At 38.7% G+C, this 27,877-nt stretch overlaps 1 protein-coding gene across 2 annotated transcripts; it reads left to right on the forward strand.

Moving 5' to 3' along the window:
- On the forward strand, positions 1 to 27,102 carry BNIP3L (BCL2 interacting protein 3 like). Of its 2 annotated transcripts, none has more exons than XM_060102589.1 (6): positions 1 to 185; positions 7,445 to 7,628; positions 11,750 to 11,822; positions 16,385 to 16,488; positions 16,607 to 16,756; positions 24,337 to 27,102. In XM_060102589.1, exons 1-6 carry the CDS (start codon positions 86 to 88, stop codon positions 24,383 to 24,385), a joined length of 660 nt encoding a protein of 219 aa, XP_059958572.1. In that variant the 5' UTR covers positions 1 to 85; the 3' UTR covers positions 24,386 to 27,102. The 2 variants fall into 2 exon arrangements, with proteins under 2 accessions (XP_059958572.1, XP_059958574.1); XM_060102591.1 differs by having other exon boundaries at positions 16,607 to 16,706.
- Positions 27,103 to 27,877: the final 775 nt, after the last annotated feature.

The following is a 27,877-nucleotide window of genomic DNA, read 5'->3' on the forward strand; positions in this document are numbered from 1 at the left end:
GGGGCGGGGGACTCGGCTTGTTGTGTTGCTGCCCAAGAACCAGAGACGGTCCTGCTGCGGTCGCAGCTCTTCCAGCCGCCCGACAATGTCGTCTCACTTAGTAGAGCAGCCACCGCCCCCGCACAACAACAACAACAACTGGGAGGAAGGTGAACAGTCTCTGCCCCCACCAGCAGGCCTCAACAGTGAGTGCTGGGCCGGCGGGCTCGGTAAAGGGGATGGGGGAGGAGGAGCTGCTCGGGCCGCAGCCGCCAGCTCCGCGCGGGGAGCGGGAGGAGGAGGCAGACCATTGGTCAAGGCCTAGGATGTGCGGGTGACTGACAGCTCCCATCACCTGTCAGGAGGAGCTGCTCCTGTCTTCCTCCAGACCTGGCTCAGCTCCCTCCTGGGGTCTTGGGTGGGGGGCTGCTTGGGTTCGCCGTTGGGAATGGTAGGTGGGTGGGAAGACGAGGGGGTCGAGCGGATCCCACCTGTGGTGGGCCCCTGAGCGGAGCCAATCGGGGCGTGGAGGGGCGGGCCTTGGGGCGCGGGGAGGGAGGGTGGGCGGAGCGGGCCGCCAAGTGGACGTGGGCAGGGATGGGGACGTGCGGCGGGGACGCCAGGGGATGGACGCGGGCGGCGGACTGAGAGGAGGGGGCGGGCGAGGGACGGGCGGGAGGTCAAGTGTGCGGCAGGCCTTGGGCCAAGCCCGGCTGACCCCACCTCACTGGGTCGGCCTTCCCCCAGGGCTCAAAATGTAAGCCCTCTCGTTGCGTTCCTTTGTTAGCATAAACTGGCCAGGAGAATTATTTGGTAATTTAGTGGTTACTTGTATCACGTGACGGGGGTGGGTGAGGAGGCTATACTACTTTTTTTTTTAAGATGTTTCAGAGTTGCTCAAGTAATTTTTTTTTTTTTTTTTTTAACACTGGGGTTGTGTGTCCTGTAAACCTGCTTACGAACAGCTTCTTGAGCCATCCAAGATTACACAGATCACGGAGTCTGGGGCAATGAATTTTCAGAAACGGGATTAAAAATACATTGGTACACTGGGGCGGTTGAAAGTTAATGGCAGTATCGAATTACGACCAACTACAGTTGCTTTTGCTAACATTCTGGTGCTTAGACATCTTGTTCTAAGGTGATTCCCTGTTCTTTAAAGCTCGCTGGAAGTCTTGGAAAGGTTCTTGCCTTAACCTTCCTGTAATTTACCTTTTGAAAGAGGTGGTTGGGACATTTAGCGTATGGCCAGATGAAGTCGTTTGAAAATCAGTTGGATGCTTAAATGACACTTAAAGGCACTCTAAGATCTTTCATCAGAGGGAGGTGTTCCAGCGTGGCCTAACAACTATTTTAGGGAAGAGAGTTCCTGTCCTCACAAGATGTTTTCATTGCTTATTCTTTTTGCTCCATCTTTTGATTAGGTGATTCTTTAAATGTTGACTTTTAAAAACTTTTTAAGTGTCTTATGTTCTAGAATGTAAGATTTAGATATTTCCCACAGTAAATTAAGATTAATTTCTGTGTGTTTCAATGTTCTTTGCTTCACATATTAATATGCATTTTTAAATTAATTACCTATATTTAGAACCGTGTGATTTTAGAACGGGAAGAAACTTTAGCGATAACTGTCCAATTTTACTTTTATCTATTTAGAATGGATAAAAAACGAGGTTCTACTGTATAGCACAGGGAACTATATCCAATCTCCTGGGATAAACCATAATGGAAAAGATACAGAAAAAAAGAATGGGTATATATGTATAACTGAGTCACTTTGCTCTGCAGCAGGAATTAGCACAACGTTGTAAATTAACTCTACTTCAATAGAAAAAACAAACAGGTCTAGAGTAAAGTGTGTTGTCCAAGTTCACGGCAGGCTAGGTCCTAGAGCTGAGGTTTTACTTTCACCCGATCTAGTGTTGCTCTCAGGACACTTCTTTTCATTGGCCCACAATCCCCTGATTATGTGTGTTTCTTATTCTCTCAGCGTTATGCCACCTAATGTATAGAGGTGACCTGCCTATCGATCTCTTTTTAATGTACTGTTTCTTAATTGTACTCCAGTTTTCCTGTGATACTTACAAGTTAGCTGTTTGGTTAGTACGTGTACCCGACTTCACAGAAAGCAAAGGAATTTTTCTTTTCCTTTGACCATGTAACAGAAAAATGGGGTTGAGCTCTATGTGATGGTTTTCCTCCGTGTCCTGACAGACCTCTGAGGTCTTTGATGTCCTTGGCCAATCAGGTACTGCTACGTTTGTATTAGCTCTTACAGAAGTGCAAGAATGCTCAGCCTGTGTGCGATATCAAAATGTTGCTTTGGGAAATCTGCTAGATAGAAAGTATTTTATTTGAGCTAGGGTGAGCTGCTTTTAAATGTTACTGAAAAGCTTTCAGATAAGTGCCATGTTTCATTACACTCCTCTCGTCTTTTACTATTTTTTAGCTCATTATACAATACTGGACTGAACAAAACAAGAAGCCTTATTGATTCCTTCAAGTGGTTTTTGGGCACTGAGCAAAACAACTTATTCAGGCATCTAATACTATCCGAATTGCTGATAAGTTGAAGTTGTTTGTTGCATAAAGTTGCACAACTCTGAAAAACAGGAGATGAACTCATTGTTCAGATTATCTCTGGCTTGGGATATTATCTTTAGTTCAGGGATCAAAGTTTTAATAGAAAATTATTGAAATATTTGGAATAATGAAACCGTTCTCTGATTTTTTTTTTAAAGTTTATCCTTGTATGGGGACTGTTCGCTTTCATTACAAATTAGTGGACAAATATCTGAACTACTTCCAAAGTTAAAAGGCTATTTTCCAGTTGATAGTTTTATTCTAGAGAAAACTATCAAGTTACTTAAGAATATTGGACATTTATGTCATAAAATTCAGTAGGTAATATGAGGAAAATTATGGTAGTAATAAAACTCTTGTTATTGTTTCACGTAGGAAGTGCAGCCTTTTTCTTCTTTTTTTTTTTTTTTAGTACAGCCTTTTTTATCTTTTTAAATATCTACAGCTATGATGCACTTGCTTCCTCAGTATGGCAAGAAGGCTTTTAAGGCTATGACACGTGAAACTCCAATGCCTTATAATACTGTGTTTTTTTAGAAAAATGTTAGTGAATGTTCTCAGTCTGGATCCCAGCATCAGGTACTTGAAATAAAATACATGTTTTGAGGAAAGAAAATAAGACATGATGAAATGTGTTAGCCCCGGTTAGGATGAGTTACACATGGAATTGAAAAGTTGGGGAAAGAATGAGAAATATTCTTTTTCCTTTTCTCCCTTCCCCCATTCGCTCACTGTCCTTGCAAGAGGGTTAAACTGGTGATTATAAAATTATAAAGAGTAAATACAGCATACAGTCATGAATGCAAATCACAATTACTGGACCAGCCTTCACGAGGAACTGTATTACAGAATGTAGAAGCGTGCATCTCTGAATCCTCTTAGCAGTTCTCAGACTTAAACTAGAAAATAGCTCCTGTAGTGTGTATATGTACCACCTGGCGTAAGAGAACCATTGTTAGTTTGTAAGTAGTCTTTTAATATAATAGAGCCTCCAGTTTTTAATTTTAAAGCTTATTTATTAGGAAGGGAATTCACTCTGAGATTTTTTTTCTGCATTGCATTGCTTGGACAGCACAGTCCTCATGTCTTATTTCCTTTCCAACTAAAAAGGGACTTTGTGAGGATTGGTAGTGTTAGAACGTCAAGAAATTCGGAGGTTATAAATCAGGAATGAACTAAGAGATGAGAAAAAGGTATGTGTAGTTCATCTATTGAGAAAGATAAGTTTGATTTTTCCCACTTTACTCAAAAGATAAAGCTAGTATGTAAACATTTTTTTTTCAGATCTAAATTTTTTTTTCTTTACTGGAGTATAATTGCTTTAAGTATGTAAACATTTAATGGATATCTATGTCCTAACTTTCTCTGCAGAACTGATTATTTCCATAGATGATATTACTGGAACAGAATTAAGAGTTAAAGGAAATCTGCCATTTTAAGGCTTTTAATGGGTATTGCCAGATTACCCAGCAGAATGTTCATGGAAGTCCTGGTTGTAATAACAAAATATTAGAAACAATCATTTGGGTGATGATTAACCATTGCCATTTGGATAATGGTTTAAAGCATGGTATATCTTTATGATGGGATGCAGTGCAGTTCCAAAGAATAAGGTAAGGCAATATATATTGACAGTGAAAGACATCAACAAGTTGTTAGGTAAGAAACACTGCTTACAGAAAAATATATACAGTACAATTCCATTGTTTTTATTTGTAATAACAAAAGCAAAACACAGAAAACAAAAGTATTCTCTGGAAGTCTACATATGAAACTGTTAAAAGTAGTTTCCTTTAGGAGTAGGAATGAGAGGTTGGGAGGAGAGGTATCAGTTTTCTTCCTTCACGTACTGATGTTTACATTTTCAAGGAATGCATTAATTTTGTAGTAAGAAATGTTTCTAAAAGATACTGAGTATAATTATAATAGTAACTAACACCTAGCACTTGTTATGTACTCGGAACTTTTCGTTGTGTTTTATTCCTGTCATCCTCCCAACAGCCCTATGAGGTAGATGTGGTGTTTTGTTTTTTTTTCCCCACTATGTGCAGGCAACCATTCGGTGTGTGTGTTTTTTAAATTGAGGTGTAAGTGACATATAACATTATATTAATTTCAGGTGTACAAAATAATGATTTTATTTATTCATTCATTTTGCAATGACCACCACAGTAAGTCTAGTTAACATTCATCACCACACAGAGTTACGAAAAATTTTTTCCTTATGATGAGAACTTTTAAGATCTACTCTCTTTTCTTTCAAATAAACAATACAGCTATTAACTATAGTCACCATGCTGTACATTACATCCCCAGGACTTATTTCTCTCCTGACTGGAAGTTTCTACCTTTTGATCACCTTCAGGTAGACACAGTTATTATCCCTATTTTACAGATGAGAAAACTGGAACATAGAGAGGTTACTGGAACACAGAGAGGTTAAGTGACCTGTCTAGGCTGTGACAATTTGATGTGAGAGAAGGGGAGTCTGGGACAACTGGACGTGATAGAGGGTAGAAGGAGAGTCTGGATTCAGTCTGTGCTCCGAGCCACTATGCTAATACATGCCCGATAGGTATTGTCTGCCTTGAGTAGAGATGCCCTCAGTTACGTTACAGAGTGTTAAGGCAATTACAGGTCCTTTTCACTAAGCTTTTCTGGGTGAGTCTCCTCAAGTTCCTACATTATGATTACTTACATATATTTAATGTAGAAGGTAGAATTTAGATATGGGTGTGGAAGTCCTTCAAAAAAGCAAGGTTTTGAAAACCTGATATCGTTACAGCCTTTTTTCTCTCTGATCAGCTGCTTCAAGTGAACGTTAATTGTATTTTAGAGAAGACTGGCTTCCACGGAGACCCATCTAGAACTCCTGGTTCCTTAGTTCTGCTTCTGCCAGAGCACCTCCAGCCTTTTATTTTTTTCACATTGGGCTTCTGTACAAGAACTGGTCCCATTGGTGTAGAATAAATTGGACAGTCCTAGAAAGAGTGGGAGTAGGAAAAAAACAGTTTGTTCATCATATACCTCTCTCTCTGTCGCTCTGTTCAGTTAAAATATTTTGTAGAGCTCTAAATCTAGGGATGCTCGTGGTGTCTGTCTTGTGCATTCCAGAGGCGCTCCACACGTATTTAGTTAAATGACCTTCAGTGTTAGATCTGTCTTATTAGCTTTGCTAGTTGAATTTCTTCATCCATTTTGAGTACTGCCTAGTCTGTGTCCATTTTTGTGTGTGCACAGAATGAGACCATGGAGATGTCATGGAGTCGTGTTGTTTGGCAGTACAGTCCCAAAGAACCGGGGGTGATGATGGGACTCTGACAGCCACTGGGACCACCTTGGAGGGGAAAGAGGGAAAGAGTACCTTCACTTCTATGGAGCAAACCCTGTTCTAAGTACATTGCAAATATCAGCTCTTTTAACTAGTGTATTGATGAGTATCTCCTGTTTACTAGGCACTTTACCTGTGTTGCTCTGTTTAATGCTCACAGCAACCCTGGGGGGAAGGTACTATGTAATCATCTCTGTTTTACAAATGAGGAAACTGAAGCTCAGGAAGTCATAGTAAGTGGGAGAGTCAGATTTCCAACCAGGGCTACCTTTGAGCTTTTCCTTTGTAGGCGGGTGATGTTGAGTTCACTTCTGGGCCTGGATTAGCGGTCATCTCATGTAGAGTGCATTTTAGGGTTTGAGCCTCTTACTCTGATTTACGGATGGAAGACTGTTCTGCCACAGAGCTCTCTCTAACACTTGTGCTTGGAGTTTAGAGAAATGGCTCCACCAACCTGCTTGGTTATGTTTTCTAAAACAAAATTTGTTGTAAGGAATGGAAATCAGAAAAAAAAATACACCACTCTCTTTTTGTTATGAAGTTGTTTTATTGGTGACAGTTGTCAATGCTTATTAGAATTCAAGGACCTTCATGTAGTCAGCAAACTCATGGAGCCAATATTTTCAAGACCAGTCCAAATTACCAGGCCCCCATCCTTTCCTGTGGCTCCACCCGCTTTGACTGTTCGCCTGAGGCCGCGTCAGTGTTGGCCTGTAGCAGATGCCTGGTTTTCTGCCCCAAACCAACGAGGCTTCATGAAAACCCTAGAAAGTGGGAACTGGTGGGAGAGAAGAGAGAAAAGGCAAGCTTGCAAGGTATGTTTAGTGCATAGAGAAAGGAGAAGCAGAAAGAGTGAGGCATAAAGCAAGGGAAGAAGGTAATGTGTGGGACAGGGATAAAGCTTTTTTTTTAGGGTTTTTAAGCGTTCTCACCTGATTTAGGTAAGAGCCAGCTGCATTCATTTTATGCCGCAGACTTGCACACAAATTGAAATGTTGATGATTGGATTTAAGTTCCCTCTCCAGGAAGGTCTCAATTGTTTGTGCTAATTAAGGCACCGTTGTTAACATACTTAGATGACCTTTATGAAGTTTCTAAATACAGGTGGAGAAGATACAACTAAATAGCTGAGGCAGACTGTGGAAAGAATACATATGTAATTAAAATATTAAACCTAAGTACCCTGTCTGGTAATAAAGTAGCTGTTTATTTTTTGAAAAGCAACCTAAAAATTTTCAGTCAAGTATGTATTGTATGTAAATTAAGTTTTAACCAGAGAGAAAACTGGCTGAAAGACACATCTTCTAAGATACCCATTTTAGAAGTCCAGCTTCTTCTAAATCAGTTGATTGCACGAGCTCCTTCAGGAGCAGAACTATATAGATTTTCAGACTTTTATTGCTCCTTGTTTATTTTCTTCAGAATGCTTTGGCATTTGGTTTGAGGCGAGCCAGAATTCTTATCTGAATTCACCATGTTCACACGCTGTGTGCACTCGAGAGACTCCTGTCCTGCTGTGGTTGACTGCGGTTATCTGACTCGTCCCAACAGGTTCCTGGGTGGAGCTCCCCATGGACAGCAGCAATGGCAGTGATAATGGCAACGGGAAAAACGGGGGTCTAGAGCACGTACCCTCCTCCTCCTCTATCCACAATGGAGACATGGAGAAGATTCTTTTGGATGCACAACATGAATCCGGACAGAGCAGTTCACGAGGCAGTTCTCACTGCGACAGGTAAGTGAGATCGATCCACGTTTTGGTGGAATTCTGGAAACGGATGGGTTGCAAGGTTACCTCCCACTAGAAAAAATGAATCGCTTACATCTTCCTTTGACAAAATTTACAACTCCCGATTTCTTGCAGCGTGTGTATTTAAATCACATAGCCCGTTGACAAGGACAGGAGTGCCCACTTTTTCCTCAGCTTAAATCCGTTTCCTCAGATCGTGTCGTTTTCAGATGTTTACTAGTTTAAAAGTCAGCGGTGTAAGTGTTTACTTCCAGAATTAACCTAACTTTCTCCCGTTTTCCTTTGTCCTTTCACAGCTCTTTCTGCCTCAAATACAGTTACCTCTGTAATCTCTGCCCTCCCTTCTAAATTGTGAGGCTTTAAAAGGCAGGGATCCTGTTTCATCTCCTCTGTACCCTTGACAGTCAACGATGCTGGTATATAGTAGACATTCAGGAAATGTTTGAGTCGCAGAAAGTACAGGTTGATTCAGCTTGTTGTATAGCAGTATTTGCACGGTGGAAGCACCAACTAAGGTCTGTAAAGATAGTTACTTTTGAAGGCGGCCATTGAGTTTCCTTAGAGCTCAGAGGAAGTTTTGTTTCAGACCTCGTTTTTCTCTGTTTGCCTTGGGGAGACATTCTTCAATTAAGGACTGCATGTGGTGAAAGAGCTAAGAATACAGACACGTATGAGGAGAGTGAAACTGAGTTGTTAGTTTATTCTTCAGTACAAGCTTCTCTTCTTTCCAGAGGGACTAGGTATTACGTGACATAGTGGTATATTGAACGTTCTTAGACCAGTGAGAACCATAGTATTAGCATTCTGGGGTACTGGATGATCTTCTGGCTAATGAAGAGTTCACTGTGATTGGCCATGTAGAAAATGCAGATACACAGGAACTAGACTAAGGGGACGTCTAAAAACGTCAACAGTGATTATCTCTAGGGGATGGAATGATAGCCATTTTTCTTCTTCCAGATTTTTATACTTGGTAAAAATTGTGTGTGTGGTACATATTATTTCTCATCAGAAAAAGTAGAAAAGGAGAATCAAGAGTTAAATCATGTTCGAAGTGCCTCCATGACTTACGATCCACTGATGTCACCAAGGCCACGGAGGACTGGTCTGACGGCTCTCTGGCACGCCCACCTCCCAGTCACATCCCTCACGTGTCCCTGTGCTTCTGAAGAGCCGGGATGGCTCCTGTCATGAGCAGAAGCAGAGCAGATGGCTCTTCTCTGAGCAGCTTGCCACCAATGCTGGGAGCTACGACATTAGTCTGTTTTTGAGAATCACGTTTATATTATGTTACATTTATGTTGTGAGACTCACCGATGGGTTTTCTGAAGTTTTCTGCTGCTTATGGGCTTGTTGATAAGCCTTTTATTATGTGTTCAAGTACTGGTGAGTCCCGTAACCTGCTGTTCACTTGGTGCTGTCATGGAGCAGAGAGAAGATCACCTGCCCGGCCTTCGGTCATCTTACGTCATTTCTGATTGCAGTTATACTTGTGATCGAATACGAATTCATCTTCCCGTGATCGTGTTTCAGTTAGGTTTCTGAACATGTAAATCGAGATGTGGCGGGTGCACTTGGGCACTTTTCTGTTCTCTGCTTACACATCTTCAGGCTCTGGGTCACTGGTCACGTCTCAGGGGAGGCCTACAACTCTAGCTCAGTAATGCTCTCCTGGGATATCTAACACTTGAACATTTAAGGATGTCTTCACAGTTCATGTCATCTGAATTGCCAGCATCTCTAGATTTGAGGCTGTTAAGCAGTGCTTCTTGTAGGCGGAAATGTTTTAGGATTGTTGGCTATTCGTCCCCAAGCTAATTTATGTATATTTTCGTACATATTTAAAAATTATTCCGTCGGTATATTTTTGTCACTGTGGTGGTTGTTAGAAGAGACCCCCATGTGTTTTGCTTTGTGCTCCAGCCTATTATAGGAGTTTCCAACCTACACTCTATATTCCCACAGCAAGCTTTTAAAAATACCAGTGCACAGACCCCATCCCTAGAGAATCTTGTTCTGTTGTCAAGACATGAGAAAAAAAATTTTTTTTAAGATGTTGGGGTAGGAGTTTTTATTAATTTTTTAATTTATTTTTGCTGTGTTGGGTCTTCGTTTCTGTGCGAGGGCTTTCTCTAGTTGTGGCAAGCGGGGGCCACTCTTCATTGCGGTGCGCGGGCCTCTCACTGTTGCGGCCTCTCTTGTTGCGGAGCATAGGCTCCAGATGCGCAGGCTCAGTAGTTGTGGCTCACGGGCCCACTTGCTCCGCAGCATGTGGGATCCTCCCAGACCAGGGCTCGAACCCATGTGCCCTGCATTAGCAGGGAGATTCTCAACCACTGCGCCACCAGGGAAGCCCGACATGAGAAAATTTTAAAAGCTCCCCAGCTGACCCTAACATGAGCCAGGATAATAATGCATCGCAAATGGATCAGTCTGCCAGTGAAACGTTGAGTGTTTGTCTAAGTGAGCTTGGTGCCAGTGGTAAGAAGAGTGCAAAGTAGAGCTGTGCTTCTCTTGGCTTTTTGACTTGGTCATTCTGCTGCCTTGACCTGGTCAGGGCTCTGTAAGGCTGGTCCTTAACTTGATCTCTGGCTGTGAATCCAGCAGTGTTACGAGCATAATAACAGTACACTGAGGACAACAAGAGTCCCTCGTTCTACGTCGTTCCTGTGCTATAGCCTGAGATTTCTCGTTCAAGACAAAAATTTTCTAAATACAATAATACGGTGGTTTGGTATGGAACCAGTTTTTCACTTTTCCTTCCCCCATTTAAGAATCTCCTACATCAGTTATAATAGTCAGAGACTGGTGATCTTACTTAACTTTCCAGTCAGTCTCACCAGCATCTGTATATATTACCATTGTACACATGCTCTTGACAGCGTTGATAGTTAATATCTATTCCTTTGAGCAAGTTAAGCCTGGAGCATCCTTCAGGCCCACTTGAGTTTACATTTGGGGAGGTGGGGTGTGTAGTGAAAGATCTAGTGACTCGCTGTGGTTACACAAGGAATCATTGATAAAGCTAAGAATAGCACTTAGCACATTGTATTCATCTCTTGTTATCAAGTACAGCTTGTGACCATGTATCTTTGTCTAAAAATGTATCTGTAAATTTTTATAGTTCTGGGAATATATCTTGTACTTGTTAAAGGTTATCACTTGCTATAAGTTTATAAAATTCACTCTGAAATATCTCAAAGTCAGTATTTCAAAAATAAGTAAAATAGTGGTTCTCAAACTGTTTGGTCTCAGTACTCCTTTACACTGGTAATAACTATTGGGGACCCCAAAGATCTTTTGTTTATGTGGGTTATATATTTTGATATTTACTATATTAGAAATTAAAACTGAGAACATAAAAAAGATATGTATTCATTCATTCAACAAGAAGCCTATTACATGTTAACATAAGTAACTTTTTTAAACAAAAATTACCTGTTTTCCATAACCAAAAAAATAAGTAAGAATAGTGGCATTGTCTTACATTTATGCAAATCTCTTTAATATCTGGCTTAATAGAAAACAGCTGGATTCTCACCTGCTTTTACATTCTTTCTGTTGTGCTATTACACATAATTTAGCCTTTGGAAATTTTCACTGTACACACATGGCAAAATGAGAATGAAAAAGGCAAATAAATCCTGATAGTATTATGAAAACAATTTTAACCTCAAAGACCCTTTGAAAGAGTCGTTAAGAGCTGCTTTCACACTTTGAGAATAGCTGGTGAATTGTTTAACGATGAAAGAACTTTGAGAAAAAGAACCCCAAACCAGAGTTTCTGAATTTGAAGATCATTTTACTTTTATTGGAAAAAGAGTAAAAATAAGAAAATGTGACAGTCTTGTATCTTTAGGTAGTATTTCCGTTGCAGATTTATCATTGCAAAGGAATTTATCACCACTGAAAAATTCTAGAACATTTGGGAGTAAGGGTGCTCAATTTCATTTTTTCTTACATGGGGTTATGGTATACTTTCTGATTTGCTGCTTTTTCAAAACATACCACTATAACTTTTAATTTTCTAATCTCCAGTAGAGGCTAATTTATTTGACAAAATGAGAATTAAAACTAATGGCTATAAATGTGTCTTTCTCTTCTAGCCCTTCCCCACAAGAAGATGGGCAGATCATGTTTGATGTGGAAATGCACACCAGCAGGGACCATAGCTCTCAGGTGTGTGTGTATGTTTGTTTATTTTTCTGATTTGCATTAGATAATTAGGAAAAATGCAAATCTCTAAGTCTGTTTTGCTGAAATGTAGTAAAGAATATGAAGACTTTTAAAAATAGTTTGAACAATGGAATATTACTCAGCCATAAAAAAGAACGAAATAATGTCATTTGTAGCAACATAGATGGACCTAGACATTGTCATACTGAGTGAAGTAAGTCAGAGAAAGACAAATATCATATGATATTGTTTATTTGTGGAATCTAAAAAAATGGTATAAATGAACTTATTTACAAAACAGAAATAGAGTCACAAATATAGAAAACAAACTTATGGTTACCAGGGGGAAAGGGAGGGAGGGATAAATTGGGAGATTGGGATTGACATATACACAGAACTATATATAAAATAGATAACTAATAAGGACCTACTGTAGAGCACAGGGAACTCTGCTCAGTACTCTACAATGACCTATATGGGAAAAGAATCTAAAAAAGTGGATAAATGTTTATGTATAACTAACGGATTCATTTTGCTGTACACCTGAAACTAACAACATTCACAACATTTTAAATTAACTATACTCCAATAAAAATTTTAGAAAAATACTTCGAAGCCATTTTAAGTTATTCAGTTTCTGATGTTGGAATTTATGCTGCTGTGGTCATCGTCGTGCTCCTTTACAGCTAAGAATTTTGGGTCCTAAAAGAATTGGGAAATTCTTGTCTGTAATGTGTCATTCCAATATTCCAGGCTAGTTTCTTGAGTTTATAAATAGAAAACTGAGGCACATGTCTTATTTAAGGTCACAGAATAAATGAAACAGAAGGTGGTTGTAGAACCAGGTGTGAAAACTTTTTTGCGTCTGAAATGAAATCAAGCTAGAGACAAAATTCACCTAAATTATGCAGGATTCCTTAAGGTAGAGAAGTTAAATATAGTTTCACTAGGAGTTGACATTGTTGGAAATATAGATGGATATAGTATTGGAAGCTTACAAAAGTTTTTATTGTAAAACTTGGGATAAATAAATAATTGTCATTAATGATTTAGAATGTTCATTGACTTTATTGATGTGTCAGATCACCTGCAAGTGTCAGAGTGCAATTTTTTTTTAAATAAATTTATTTTATTTATTTATTTTTGGCTGTGTTGGGTCTTCGTTGCTGCGCTTGGGCTTTCTCTAGTTGTGGCAAGCGGGGGCTACTCTTCGTTGCGGTGCGCGGGCTTCTCATTGCAGTGGTTTCTCTTGTTGTGGAGCCCGTATGGGCTCTAGGCATGCGGGCTTCAGTAGTTGTGGCACATGGGCTCAGTAGTTGTCGCTTGTGGGCTCTAGAGCTCAGGCTCAGTAGTTGCGGCGCACGGGCTTAGTTGCTCCGCGGCATGTGGGATCTTCCCGGGCCAGGGCTCAAACCCGTGTCCCCTGCATTGGCAGGCAGATTCTTAACCACTGAGCCACCAGGGAAGTCCAGATCAGTCAATTTAAACCAGGTTACATTTTTGAAAAAGCAATCTAACTCCTTTACAAAAAACATTATATCCTTTAGAGTAAGATTTCTAGTAAGAGAGAAATCCATAGGAATAATATACTTGAACTTTCAAAAAGCCTTTTACATTGCTTGTTTTTAATTGAGGAAATGATAATTCAAAAATTAGTTACTTTAGGGTTTGGGAAGGTGGATTTTTTTTTCATGAATTAGAAGGAAGCTTAGGGTTAGGAAACAGTTAAAAACAGTTAATAAAGGACTTAATGGTACTTGCTCTTATTGAATTTTTTAGATCGTCTATATGAGGAATATATGACATTTTTAGCTTTTTTAGGAGGAGGAAGGAAAGGAGCTAATATTTACTAGATATATTCCAGGTGTAAAATTTTTTTTTTTTAATTTTTTCCCACTGTAGTGTTCTCAGTCCAGTGAAAGAGGTGACATAATGCCCATGAATGAATTGGAAAAAATGAAGCATTGTCTTAATTAAGTTACTTACCTAAGATCAAAAGCAAGTAAGTGATAGAGTCAGGACTGAAACCAGGGCTGTCTGGGCCTGTGGCCCCTGTTCTACTAAAATAAGTCGATGAATGGGATTGATTTCAGAGGAGCTCACAAGGTCGTGAGAATGAACTAAAACATGTCTGGTGAGTCGTGGTACAAGGAAGCCTACGGTGTAATGCATTTAGGAAAAAGTTGTTCAAACTGGACTTTTAGGATGATGGTCCTCAAGAGTCAGTTTTGTAGCAGAAAATAGATGGTAGATTGTCTCTCAGAGGCGTTTTTCAGTGTGTTTCTGGGACCAAATAGGCCAGCACAGGGTCGGGTGTCATTGGAAGGTGATACAAACTGAAAATGTCTTCCTTTTCCCTCCTGTAAAACTGTGGTTTATCTGTTCTGTGCTATGTAGTTTAATAGCCACATTTAGAGACCTAAGAGAGCTTGAGGTGGGCCAGAGAAGGAAAATGTAAGTGATTAGAAGATAAGGGACTGCCCATGATAATAGGCTGAAATGATCAGAATCTTCTGTCTGAATAGATATAGGTGTGGAGCGAGGGTTATTGATTTGGATAAAGGCATGAATATTACTTCATTAGACTAAGTGCATTTTTACCATATTCTGAAATTCCAAGAATCAGAAGGCAATTTAGAGCCTAAAGCTGGCAAATTTAAGATTAATAAAAGGAAGCACAGGGCAGTAGTGAATGAGGAGAGCTTACAGTCCTTATTCTTAAGGCAAGCATTCTAAACTGATCTGGGAAGTTTTTGTTTTTTTTGTTTTTGTTTTTGTCTTTTTAATAATAGCCCAAAGATCATCATCTTTAAAAATTAGAATAAAATCTTATTATATTTTCATTCTTTTGGGAAGTATGAAATACTAGCTTGTTCACACATTTAAACCTGAATCTTTGAGCAGTTTTAGAAGCGATATTTAAGACCAATGTTGGAAACTGAACAGAAGTGACCTGCAGTGTGTTGAATGAGGTGTTGTGTGGCACAGGCTGATCTATAAGTAAATTGTAACAATTTATCGTTTTTGATTTAAGGTATTTTCAGATTTACTCCAGAGAGCCAACTCATGATTCTGAGTAATCTCAATACTCAGTGGAACAAGCTTAATCCTAAAGCCTACATTATGTCATTCAGTGGTATTTGCCAAGTCCAGCAGAACTAAATAAGAATGATAGTACCAGGGTAGCAAAAATCCACAGGGATTTTACCTTCTGTTTGGTAGCAAAAGGGACCATCTATATCTACAGATTCTCTGAAGCTACCTTCCTGGAGTAGCTGTTTCAGAGAATTTTCATAACTACCTACAAAAGAGAATAAAAGTTTTAATTCTATCCAAACAAAATAACAAATCAAAATAATTCTTAGCTTTGAGACCCTTTGGTTTGAGGTCATAGCATTATATTCCTTAAAACTGAATAAATAATGCTGTGTCATTTTTTAGGAATTTCTCATCCTTGTGGGGTCTGTGGAAAGAGAAGCTATTGGAAATTTTGATTGTTCTTAGCCTGAAACTTTAGATTATTATCATTAGCAAGGAAAAGGACTTTTTTTTATTTATTTGATGTGGAAGATGTCCAGCTCTTACTCTGTATTAAATAAATTACTCTTAAAACTTTTGGCTTAAATAGTTTTGAATAAACCTTTGAAAATGTTTAGATAGCAATTTGTCTAAAAATCTCCTTCTAGGGAGTAAAACCTAATGCCTAAGAGCGGGGGCTATAGAGACCATTTGCCTGCGTTTGAATACTGGCCCTGCTACTTACCGCTTATAGAAACTTGGGCAGTCACTTAATTTATGTCTCGGATTCCTCATCTGTAGAATGGAATAGTAATAGTTCCTTTTTTTACAGGATTGTTGTAAGGTAAAGGTTAATGCATGTAAAGTGCTTAGACTGATGCTTGTCTCTTGATAAATGCTTAATAAATACTAGTTATTTAAAGTTATTATAAATTGTTTACTTCCTCAGCCCAACTCCCAGTTATTTATTTTCTCATTACTTTGTATTTGTTAGCATATACTTTTTGATGTTCCCCTTTGTTTCTAATTATGAAAAATTTTGAATGCATACAAAAGTAAAGAGGATATTACAATGGCCCTTCATACATGTATCACCCAGATTCAACGATTATCAGTGTTTTCCACACTTTAGTTACACTATATCCCCAAATATACTTTTTTCAGATTCATATTCTTTTTTTTACTTGAGGAATAATTCAAATCTCAGGTTCATATTCTGTGTTTAGACATAACAGTGAAACTCACTCAAGTTTTGTTTTTTTGTTTTTTTTTTAGTTTCTGCTTTATAACACAGTGAATCAGTCATACATGTACATCTGTTCCCACATCCCTTGCGTCTCCCTCCCAAGTTTTTTTTTAAGATGTTAAATACTCTGATCTTAGATCATTTTGTCAGCCTTTTTGGAAAAATGACATCTTTCTTACATAAAATTTATTGACGCACAAGCTTATGATTTTTGTATATTTTCTGTCTAGATTTGTCTTCTGTAGTAGGAAGGATCATTCTTCCTTTTCTCCTTTTTTAAAATGTGAATTCGCCTTTACAGTCAGAAGAAGAAGTTGCAGAAGGAGAGAAAGAAGTGGATGCTTTGAAGAAAAGTGTAGACTGGGTGTCCGACTGGTCCAGTAGACCTGAAAACATTCCACCTAAGTAAGTCAGTACATGGTTCTTTTCAGTGGACACAGTGCATGTAGTGTGGGCTTGCTAATTCCCAAGATATTTTCAGCAAATGCATTTCTGACACCTGCCTCTGCATTTCTTCCCCCAGGGAGTTCCACTTCAGACACCCTAAACGTTCCGTTTCCTTAAGCATGAGAAAAAGTGGAGCCATGAAGAAAGGGGGGATTTTCTCTGCAGAATTTCTTAAGGTGTTCATTCCATCTCTCTTCCTTTCCCATGTTTTGGCTTTGGGGCTAGGGTAAGTACTGGTCAGTGCCTGAAGTTTCGTCCATTCATTTATTCACAGATTTTATTTCCAGCTGTAAGAAATATATGTGAAAGCAGTTTGTGTTGTCCTTTTAATGTTTCAGCGCAAGTGGGGTGAACTTAGAAGAATTATTGAAGTCGATTCACTTTTGGTATATAGGGTTCCCCCGCTCTTTGAAAGTAGAACATGTCTATGAAACCTTCCTTAAGCTGAAATGGTGTAAAGTGAAGAAGCAATTACCTTAGGACACATCTTGCTAACTGATGCACAGCATACATCGAGATAAAGCACAGATGCTCACAGATGCAGTTCAAAGCTATGGGAGCTGGATGCTGAGGTGCTGAGTGTGGTTCCTGGGAAGGAGGCGCTCTCACTGCTCGGAGTGCGTTTCCTCTGTAACAGCTCGCTGCAGAACCACTGCTGAACACTGTTCACTTTTTGCCTTTTTTTATGAAAGTGAAAATCCTCGTCGAATTTCTTTCAGTTATCAAAAACAGGTACTAACATAGGTCTAACCTACATAGCGAAGTAATGAAAAGCAAACTTTCGAAAAGCGGGGGATACCTATCCAATAAGCATTTTTTAAGAGTAGAGTTTTTTCTTATTTGAAAATAAGTTGTTCATATGATTTACTACCCTAAATGTTCATTTTAAAGTGAGCTCTTCTATATTTGATTTTTCTTTTTGGGTTTTGTTGTTGTTGTTTATAAATTACTCAAGATAAGCTGAGTTTTAAAGTAAATCAATCTTTAGTGTATAAAGTTGGCGTTGATGTGAGCATTTCTCTTTCCCAAATGGGAAAATATACCATTTTATCGAGTAGTCCTTGAGTGCAACTGGAAAGCTGGGTGGGGTTACTACTGTTTTCTCTTTGTATTGACAGCATTTTTCTTTCCGTCTAAAATTGACCCCACATTTACCTGCAATTCATTAAATTTTCAGGGATTTCTTTTATTTTTTAATAGATCTTTATTGGAGTATAATTGCTTCACAGTACTGTGTTAGTTTTGGTTGCACGACAAAGCACATCAGCCGTATGCATACATATGTCCCCATATCCCCTCCCTCTTGAGCCTCCCTCCCACCCTCCCTATCCCACGCCTCTAGGTCATCGCAAAGCACCGATCCCGTCTCCCTGTGCTATGCTGTTACTTCCCACCAGCCAACTATTTTACATTTGGTGGTGTATATATGTCGACGCCACTCTCACTTTGCCCCAGCTTCGCCCTCCCACCCCATGTCCTCAAGTCCATTTTCTATGTCTCCCTCTTTATTCCTGCCCTGCAACTAGGTTCATCAGTAACATTTTCTTTTTTTTTTTACATTCCATATACATGCATTAGCATACGGTATTTGTTTTTCTCTTTCTGACGTACTTCACTCTGTATGACAGACTCTCAGGTCCATCCACCTCATTACAAATAACTCAATTTCGTTTCTTTTTATGGCTGAGTAATATTCCATTGTATATATGTGCCACATCTTCTTTATCCATTCATCTGTCGATGGACATTTAGGTTGGTTCCATATCCTGGCTATTGTAAATAGTGCTGCAGTGAACATTGTAGTACATGTCTCTTTTTGAATTATGGTTTTCTCAGGGTATATGTCCAGCAGTGAGATTGCTGGGTCATATGGTAGTTCTATTTTTCGTTTTTTTAAGGAACCTCCATACTGTTTTCCATAGTGATTGTATCAATTTACATTCCCACCAACAGTGCAGGAGGGTTCCCTTTTCTCCACACCCTCTCCAGCATTTATTGTTTGTAAATTTTTTGATGATGGCTATTCTGACTGGCGTGAGGTGATACCTCATTGTAGTTTTGATTTGCATTTCTCTAATAATTAGTGATGTTGAGCATCTTTTCATGTGCCTCTTGGCTATCTGTTTGTCTTCCTTGGTGAAATGTCTGTTTAGGTCTTCCACCCATTTTTTAACTGGATTGTTTGTTTTTTTGATATTGAGCTCCATGAGCTGTTTGTATGTTTTAGAGATTAATCCTTGTCTGTTGTTTCATTTGCAAATATTTTCTCCCATTTTGAGGGCTGTCTTTTTGTCTTGTTTATGGTTTCCTTTGCTGTGCAGAAGCTTTTAAGTTTAAGTCCCATTTGTTTATTTCTGTTTTTATTTCTGTTACTCTAGGAGGTGGGTCAAAAAAAATCTTGCTGTGGTTTATGTCTTAAGAGTGTTTTTCCTATGTTTTCCTCTTAAGAGTTTTATAGTGTCTGGTCTTACATTTAGGTCTTTAATCCATTTGGAGTTTATTTTTGTGTATGGTGTTAGGTAGGGTTCTAATTTCATTCTTTTGCATGTAGCTGTCCAGTTTTCCTAGCACTGAAGAGGCTACCTTTTCTCCATTGTATGTTCTTGCTTCCTTTGTTGTAAATAAGGTGCCCATACGTGCGTGGGTTTATCTCTGGGCATTCTATCCTGTACCATTGATCTATATTTCTGTTTTTGTGCCAGTACCATACTGTCTTGATTACTGTAGCTTTGTGGTATAGTTTGAAGTTAGGGAGCCTCATTCCTCCAACTCCATTTTTCTTTTTCAAGATTGCTTTGGCTATTCAGGGTCTTTTGTGTTTCCATACAAATTGTAAGATTTTTTTGTTCTAATTCTGTGAAGAATGCCATTGGTAGTTTGATAGGGATTGCATTGAATCTGTAGATTGCTTTGGGTAGTATAGTCATTTTCACAATATTGATTCTTCCAATCCAAGAACATGGTATATTTCTCCATCTGTTTATGTCATCTTTGATTTCTTTCATCAGTGTTTTATAGATTTCTGAGTACAAGTCTTTCACCTCCTTAGGCAGGTTTATTCCTAAGTATTTTATTCTTTTTGTTGCAGTGGTAAATGGGAGTGTTTCCTTAATTTCTCTTTCTGATTTTTTTGTTGTTGTTGTATAGGAAAGTCAGAGACTTCTGTGCATTAATTTTGTATTCTGCAGCCTTACCAAATTCATTGATTAGTTCTGGTAGTTTTCTGGTGGCATCTTAGGATCTTCTGTGTATAGTATCATGTCATCAGCAAACAGTGACAGCTTTACTTCTTTTCCAATTTTGTATTCCTTTTATTTCTTTTTCTTGTTTGATTGCTGTGGCTAGGACTTCCAAAACTATGTTGAATAAGAGTGGCGAGAGGGATATCCTTCTCTTGTTTCTGATCTTAGTGGAAATGCTTTCAGTTTTCACTATTGAGTATGATGCTTGCTGTGGGTTTGTCATATATGGCCTTTATTATGTTGAGGTAGGTTCCCTCTTTGCCCATTTTCTGAAGAGCTTCTATCATAAATGGGTGTTGAATTTTGTCAAAAGCTTTTTCTGCATCTATTGAGATGATCATATGGTTTTTATTCCTTAACTTGTTAATGTGGTGTATCACATTGATTGATTTGCATATACTGAAGAATTCTTGCATTTCTGGGATAAATCCCACTTGATCATGGTGTATGGTCCTTTTAATGTGCTGTTGGATTCTGTTTGCTAGTATTTTGTTCAGGATTTTTGCATCTATGTTCATCAGTGATATTGGTCTGTAATTTTCTTTTTTTGTGATACCTTTTTCTGGTTTTGGTATCAAGGTGATGGTTGCTTCGTAGAATGAATTTGGGAGTGTCTCTCCCTCTGTAATTTTTTGTAAGAGTTTGAGAAGGATCGGTGTTAGCTCTTCTCTAAATGTTTGATAGAATTCGCCTGTGAAGCCATCTGGTCCTGGGCTTTTGTTTGTTGCAAGATTTTTAATTATGGTTTCAATGTCATTACTTGTGATAGGTCTGTTCATATTTTCTAATTCTTCCTGATTCAGACTTAGAAAATTGTACCTTTCCAAGAATTTGTCCATTTCTTCATGGTTGTCCATTTTATTGGCATAGAGTGGTTTGTAGTAGTCTCTTATAATCCTTTGTATTTCTGCAGTGTCAGTTGTGATTTCTCCTTTTTCATTTCTAATTTTATTGATTTGCGTCTTCTCCCTTTTTTTCTTGATGAGTCTGGCTAAGGGTTTATCAATTTCATTCATCTTCTCAAAGAACCAGCTTTTCGTTTTATTGATCTTTGCTATTGTTTTCTTCATTTCTATTTATTTCTGCTCTGATCTTTATGATTTTTTTCCTTCTACAGACTTCGGGTTTTCTTTGTTCTTCTTTCACTAGTTGTTTTAAGTGTAGTGTTAGGTTGTTTATTTGAGATTTTTCTTGTTTCTTGAGGTGAGATTGTATAGCTATAAACTTCCCTCTTAGAACTGCTTTTGCTGCTTCCCATAGGTTTTGGGTCGTTGTGTTTTCATTGTCATTTGTTTCTATGTATTTTTTTATTTTCTCTTTGATTTCTTCAGTGGTCTCTTGGTTATTTACTAGCACACTGTTTAGCCTCCATGTATTTGTATTTTTTACAGTTTTTTCCCTGTAATTGATTTCCAGTCTCATAGCGTTGTGGTCAGAAAAGATGCTTGATACGATTTCAATTTTCTTAAATTTTCTGAGGCTTGATTAGTGACCCAAGGTGTGATCTATCCTGGAGAATGTTCCACGTGCACTTGAGAAGAAAGTGTATTCTGCCACTTTTGGGTGGAATGTTATATAAATATCAATTAGACCTGTCTGGTCTATTGTGTCATTTAAAGCTTGTGTTTCCGTATTTATTTTCTGCTTGGATGATCTGTCCATTGGTGTAAGTGGGGTGTTAAAGTCCCCTACTATTATTGTGTTACTGTCAGTTTCTCCTTTCATGGTTGTTAGCATTTGCCTTATGTATTGGGGTGCTCCTATGTTGCGTGCATAAACATTTATAATTGTTATATCTTCTTCTTGGACTGATCCTTTGATCATTATGTAGTGTCCCTCCTTATCTCTTGTAACAGTCTTTATTTTAAAGTCTTATTTTATCTGGTACGAGTGTTGCTACTCCAGCTTTCTTTTGATTACCATTTGCATGGAATATCTTTTTCCATCCCTTCACTTTCAGTCTGTATGTGTCCCTAGGTCTGAAGTGGGTCTTGTAGACAGCATATATATGGGTCTTGTTTTTGTATCCATTCAGCCAGTCTGTGTCTTTTGGTTGGGCCATTTAATCCATTTACATTCAAGGTTATTATCGATATGTATGTTCCTCTTACCATCTTCTTAATTGCTTTGGGTTTGTTTTTGTGGGTCTTTTTCTTTTTTGTGTGTTTCCTGCTTAGAGAAGTTTCTTTAGCATTTGTTGTGAAGCTGGTTTGGTGGTGCTGAATCCTCTTAGCTTTTGCTTATCTGAAAAGCTTTTGACTTCTCCATCGAATCTGAATGAGATCCTTGCTGGGTAGAGTAATCTTGTTGTAGGTTTTTCTCTTTCATCGTTTTAAGTATATCCTGCCACTACCTTCTGGCCTGCAGAGTTTCCGCTGAAAAATCAGCTGATAACATTATGGGGATTCCTTTGTATGTTATTTTTTTTTCCCTTGCTGCTTTTAATATTTTTTTCTTTGGATTTAATTTTTGTTAGTTTGATTAATATGTGTCTTGGTGTGTTTTTCCTAGGGTTTATCCTGTATGGGACTCTCTGTGTTTCCTTGACTTGGGTGACTATTTCCTTTCCCATGTTAGGGAAGTTTTCAACTATAATCTCTTCAAATATTTTCGCAGACCCTCTCTTTTTCTTTTCTTCTTCTGGGACCCCTGTAATTCAAACATTGGTGTGTTTAGTGTTGTCCCAGAGGTCTCTGATTGTCTTCAATTCTTTTCGTTCTTTTTTCTTTATTCTGCTCCTCGGCAGTTATTTCTACCATTTTGTCTTCCAGCTCTCTTATTCGTCCTTCTGCCTCAGTTATTCTGTTATTAATTGCTTCTAGTGTATTTTTCTTTTCAGTTATTGTGTTGTTCATCTCTTTTTGTTTGTTCTTTAGTTCTTCTAGATCTTTGTTAAACATTTCTTGAATTTTTCTCAATCCATGCCTCCATTCTATTTCTGAGATTCTGGATTATCTTAACTATCATTACTCAGAATTCTTTTTCAGGTAGATTGTCTATTTCCTCTTCATTTATTTGGTCTTGTAGGTTTTTACCTTACTCCTTCATCTGTGACATATTTTTTTGCCATCCCATTTTTTTTTTTTTTTTTTAATGAGTGGGATTGTGTTCCTGTCTTACTGGTTGTTTGGACTGAGGCTTCCAACACTGGAGTTTGTAGGCTATTGGGTAGAGCTGGTTCTTGGTGCTGAGATGAGGAACTCCATGAGACCTCACTCCGATGAATATTCCCTGGGGTCTGAGGTTCTGTGTTAGTCCAGTGGTTTGGACTTGGATCTCCCACCACAGGAGCTTTGGCCTGACCCTAGGCTCGTGAACCAAGATCCCGCAAGCCGCCGGTTCACTTTGGGCTTCTCCTGTCTCCTTGGGCATCAGAGTCCCCCACCAGCTGTCGGCAGGCGCCCTAGTTGTGGGGAGACTCCAACTCCGCATCTTCCCACACCGCCATCTTGACTCCTCCAGGGATGTCTTTTAAATTCTTCTTTTTTTCTTGATTTGAACAATTGAGGAAATATACTTTTGAAATATTTTAGGAGTTAAACACTTGTGGTTAAACATTTTTAAGACATAGCTGCTGTTCTCTTTGAGCATGCCCAGTGGGTCCTTTTCTGTATATAATGAGCAGAAGAAGTACAGCATCTCTTATCTTTCCTTTAAGGAGCTCATCATATGGGAGAGATGTTCACGGTAATGAACTCGGAAACATACGTGACTTTCCCACACAGACCTCCTGTCTTCTGGGTGCCTGATCTGCTTTTGTGAGGGTGAGGACAGTGATGGCACGCAGCAAAACAGGGAGTATGTGAGAATGCTGCATGGGGCAGGCGTTCACATTCCCCTGCAGCATTGACTGCACAGTAGTTCATTTGCCCTCAAGAGGTTGGTCGGCTTTTGTACCTTGGAGGATCTCTTCCTTTTATGAATCTTCAGACTGTTTCTCTTGCTGGTGTAAGTGTAACTGTTATTATAGATGAACGTAGAAAACAAAAGGATTCTAAAAAGTAAAGTTGGTTTTATTACATTGGGATATGGGGCTAGTTCCATCTTTTCCTTAACTTCCCTTCTGCTTCTGTTATATAAGGGTCAGACACTTGCTTGGCATGGGAAAGTAATATAAGGCCCTAATCCTTAAGAGTTAAACTGTTAGTAAGAGCATTTTAAAGCACTGGCAGCTTTGTAATTTGGTATATTAATGTATTTTGTGTCTGAAATATCAGTAGGATTTTTTGTCCACCACAGCAGACCGTCTCACAGGAGGTTGGCCCTGCTTTACTCTTTGAAGGGCTCTGTTCTCTCTGGCTTTGTTTTGTCTAATCATCGCCCCAGTGATGTCCAGTCCTGCCCAATGAGTAAACATAATCATAGAAAACCAGTTTAGCTGGCTGATGACTAGCTTTAAGTAAGTCAGTGATGATTACAGGGTGTTAGGGAACTGTACACATGGATCTTTAGAGCCTTATACAATGGCTGAAATTTTTCATTTGTAAGTACAGTTCAACCTGTGGGCAAGTTGGTATAGAGCTGTTGAAACAGATGCAGCATGATTTACTGTGTTTCCTTTCAGCATCTACATTGGAAAACGACTCAGCACACCTTCTGCCAGCACCTACTGAGGGAAAAGAAGAGCCCCTGGGAAAGCGTGTGACTTGTGAAGTGGTGTATTGTCACAGTAGTTTATTTGAACTTGAGACCATTGTAAGCATGACCCAACCTACACCCTATTTTTACATATCCCAAGTTCCAGTAACTCTCAAATCCAATATTTTATTCAAACTCTGTTGAGGCATTTTACTAACCTCATTCCCTTTTTGGCCTGTAAAACACTTTAGAATTTCCTAACAGAGTTTACTGTTGTTTAGAAATTTGCAAGGGCTTCTTTTCTGCAAATGCCACCAGCAGATTATAATTTTGTCAACAATGCTGTCGTCTCCTTTTAGTACCACCAGACTTAGACCTGCATCATTCATGGTATAAATTTTACTCTTGCAAGATAACTCCCATCTTTCTCTTAAAGCAAGACCAGGTTAGCAAATGATATAAAAGCTTTGTTGTTGTTGTTTTTTTCAAGACAAAGGCAAGCTTCCCTAAGCTTGAATTTATAGTTATTAAAAAATAAAACAAAAACAAACAAAATAGGACACAAGAAAAAAAATATCCTGGGCAATAAAAAATTATTTTAAACCAGCTTTGGAGCCACTTTTTGTCTAAGCCTCTTAATGGCGCCTTTTAATTTGTAGGAGGCAAGCTATATAAATGATAGGTATAAAATAGAAGAACTAGAATACATCAGCAGATTTTAATACTAGTATGTTACAATGCTGTCTTTTCTATGGTGTAGAATCTTTATTTCTGGTAAGGAATGTCTCAGGCCTAGTAATCTATGAAATTGCTTTGGGGACTTCTGTGTGTGTGTTTGGTATTTTTATGTTTATTAGCTGCATGTGAATTTTTCATGACTTTGAGGGGTTTTTTTTCTTTTTTTCTTTTTTCCTAAGAGGCTTTGGAATGAGTTCCAATTTGTGGTATAAATACAGGCTTCTTGTTTTAGGAAGCATCACTTACACTCTGAAGCCTTTAAACTCTGAAGATAACTGTTTCAGAGTTATTTCAAGCACTTGGGCAACTTTGAAAACCAGACTTGGGTTGTGGGAACAGTTGACAGAGTTCTGAAGAGATGCCATTGGTTTTCTTCTGCTCTCGCCCTTTCTTATGTTTACTGTACAACCTGCCCAAGGCGATTCCTGTGATTGTGCAGGCGCTAGCCATTTCCTTCTCCTGTAGCCATCTTTTCAGTTATGTTCAACTCCTGAAGTTCCAGAACACTCAACAGCTTCCTCTAATGATATACGTTTTGGTTCATTTCTCACATGTGAAGCTTTAGGACCAAATTGTTAGAAAGCAACAGATTTACCAGTCATTTCAAGTAGGTTTATTGACTTTCTGAACACACAGCATGATTCTGAAGGATACTATTATATGTTTTATATATAAATAATTACTGTTTATGGTATAGGCATTGAATATTTAGAGAACCATTGTTAATTTGAAGGCTAGCAATCTATTCAGTAAATAAGGAGCATCAGGTTGACTTGAATAAAAGCACTCTGACCACCAGGTTTGCTAGTTTGCAGAAACTACCTGAGTCTTTTCTCTCTCACATGAAGTTTTGTAAAGTTGATATGTTATAGTGGAAAATAACATACAGATTAAACAAAAAAATTAATTGCTGACTGTCTTTTTTCAAGAATGTAGCTGGCTGTCTTTAAGAAAGATGAGATATCCAAGTAGTCTTCTGAATTCTTTGACTTTGTTTTTCTTTCTAGATTTTGGTGTCTAAATAATTTTGGACATTTTTTAATTATTCCTTGTTTCTATCTTATTCACAAATCTGATAACACTTGACTTGCCTTCTGTAACCTATTTATTTCAAGTCTTCATATTTCTTTGGGAAGAAAGTAAATCTGCTGGCCCGCTGACTTTGAAAAGTCTGAATAAAATTGGAAAGGCCGGTAAAGTTAGGAGAACTGAAGAGCTAAACCGTTCTAATATACAATTTGTATTACAGTTGGTATCATGGGAGGAAAAAGTAAAATTATACTTAAAGAAAAGCAGCTTTTTACAGGCAACACATTACTCTCTTTTGAAATTCAGTAGTGATCTTGTCAGGTGTGTGGCTGAATTTGGGTATATTTGTGGTTTTTTTCCAACATTGAAAATAAATTTAGTCCTGCCCTTTTTCTTAAAATAGCTCTGAAATTTTGGACTATTACTTAAAACATGAATACATGATCACAGTAGAACTTAATCATAAGATGAAATCGTGCAGTATTTATTGATAACTCTAACATCTGGGGTAAATGTTTATGCTCCTACCCAGATCTGTGTTGAATGGAAACAGATTGTGTGATTGAAAAGGAGAATTCGACAGTTAACAGTTGACATTTTTAAGATTAATGTTTAGAAAGCTTTACACCTGTTTACAATTTGAGGACGAAAAGGCAGTCTTCATTTTTCTTACGTTTGATGAAAACTGGCTTAAGATATTTGTAAATATAATCAAGAGCAAAACTGCACAAACTTGCACATGGAAAAGTGCAGCAAGTTACTTTGATTGCAGTAAAAACATCTACTGTTCTAAAAAATGAAAACTGAAGACTTAGATGAATTTTCAAGTGAACCAGTTGTTGAAATTATCGGAATTAACTGAGCCAAAGTGATTGTGCATTCTTCATCTATTTAGTTAGCACTTTGTATCATTATATACAGTTTACAATCCATGTATAACTTGTAGCTACAAACATTTTGTGCCATTAAAGCTCTCACAGAACTCTTTCTGTCAGTACGTTATTTTACGTCCCGTGTGTTGCCTGGGAGTTAGGGGGAAAGGAGACCTCACCTGTCTGCACACACGTTTTCTATAGTTGAGTTCCTCCAATCCTAGAGGGACTGCCAGTGCGCCAGTCACATAGGAGTGGATGATATTCCTGCCCTCCTGAGGCTGCCACACTCAGGAGACAGCCACCACGCGACGTAATTATTTATCATGTTTGAGGCACAGTGGGGCCATGACCGTCAGAGCATTTGTTCTGCCAGAGGGCGTCAGGGCTCACAGAGGAGGGGGTCTGTTGTAGGATGAGTTAAGTGTTCAGCAAACGCAAAGGGAATTACAAGCATGCCTGCGGCTGACACACGTGAAAATACATTCCGGAAATAACGAAGCTCACTGTGGCTGGAAAACACGGTGAGTAGAGAGGACACCGAAAATGTAGTGAAGTGTTGAACCAAACTGAAGTTTACATGCCCTCGGTGGTTGAACTTATTTGGATAGTCATTGGGTTACTTTTGAGGGGTTTATTTAAAGCAGGGAAACGCTTGAAGACTTAAGTTGTAGATGGTTATGAAACAGGGAAGCAAAGAGAACCATAGGCCAGGAGACCCGTGAGTTCTCTGAGGAAGGAATAGGAGCCTTCCCTCAGCTGTAACCCTAGGGATGGGAAAGGTGGACCGGGGTAGATTCGGAAGACAAAGCCGAGTCAGTGGTAAGGAGATGGTTGAGAAAGGAAGAAGGCGTGTGACATTAATGTGACGATGCCATTAACTGAGAA

The sequence above is a fragment of the Mesoplodon densirostris genome, chromosome 6, assembly GCF_025265405.1.
Source record: "Mesoplodon densirostris isolate mMesDen1 chromosome 6, mMesDen1 primary haplotype, whole genome shotgun sequence".
NCBI classification, from domain to species: domain Eukaryota; kingdom Metazoa; phylum Chordata; class Mammalia; order Artiodactyla; family Ziphiidae; genus Mesoplodon; species Mesoplodon densirostris.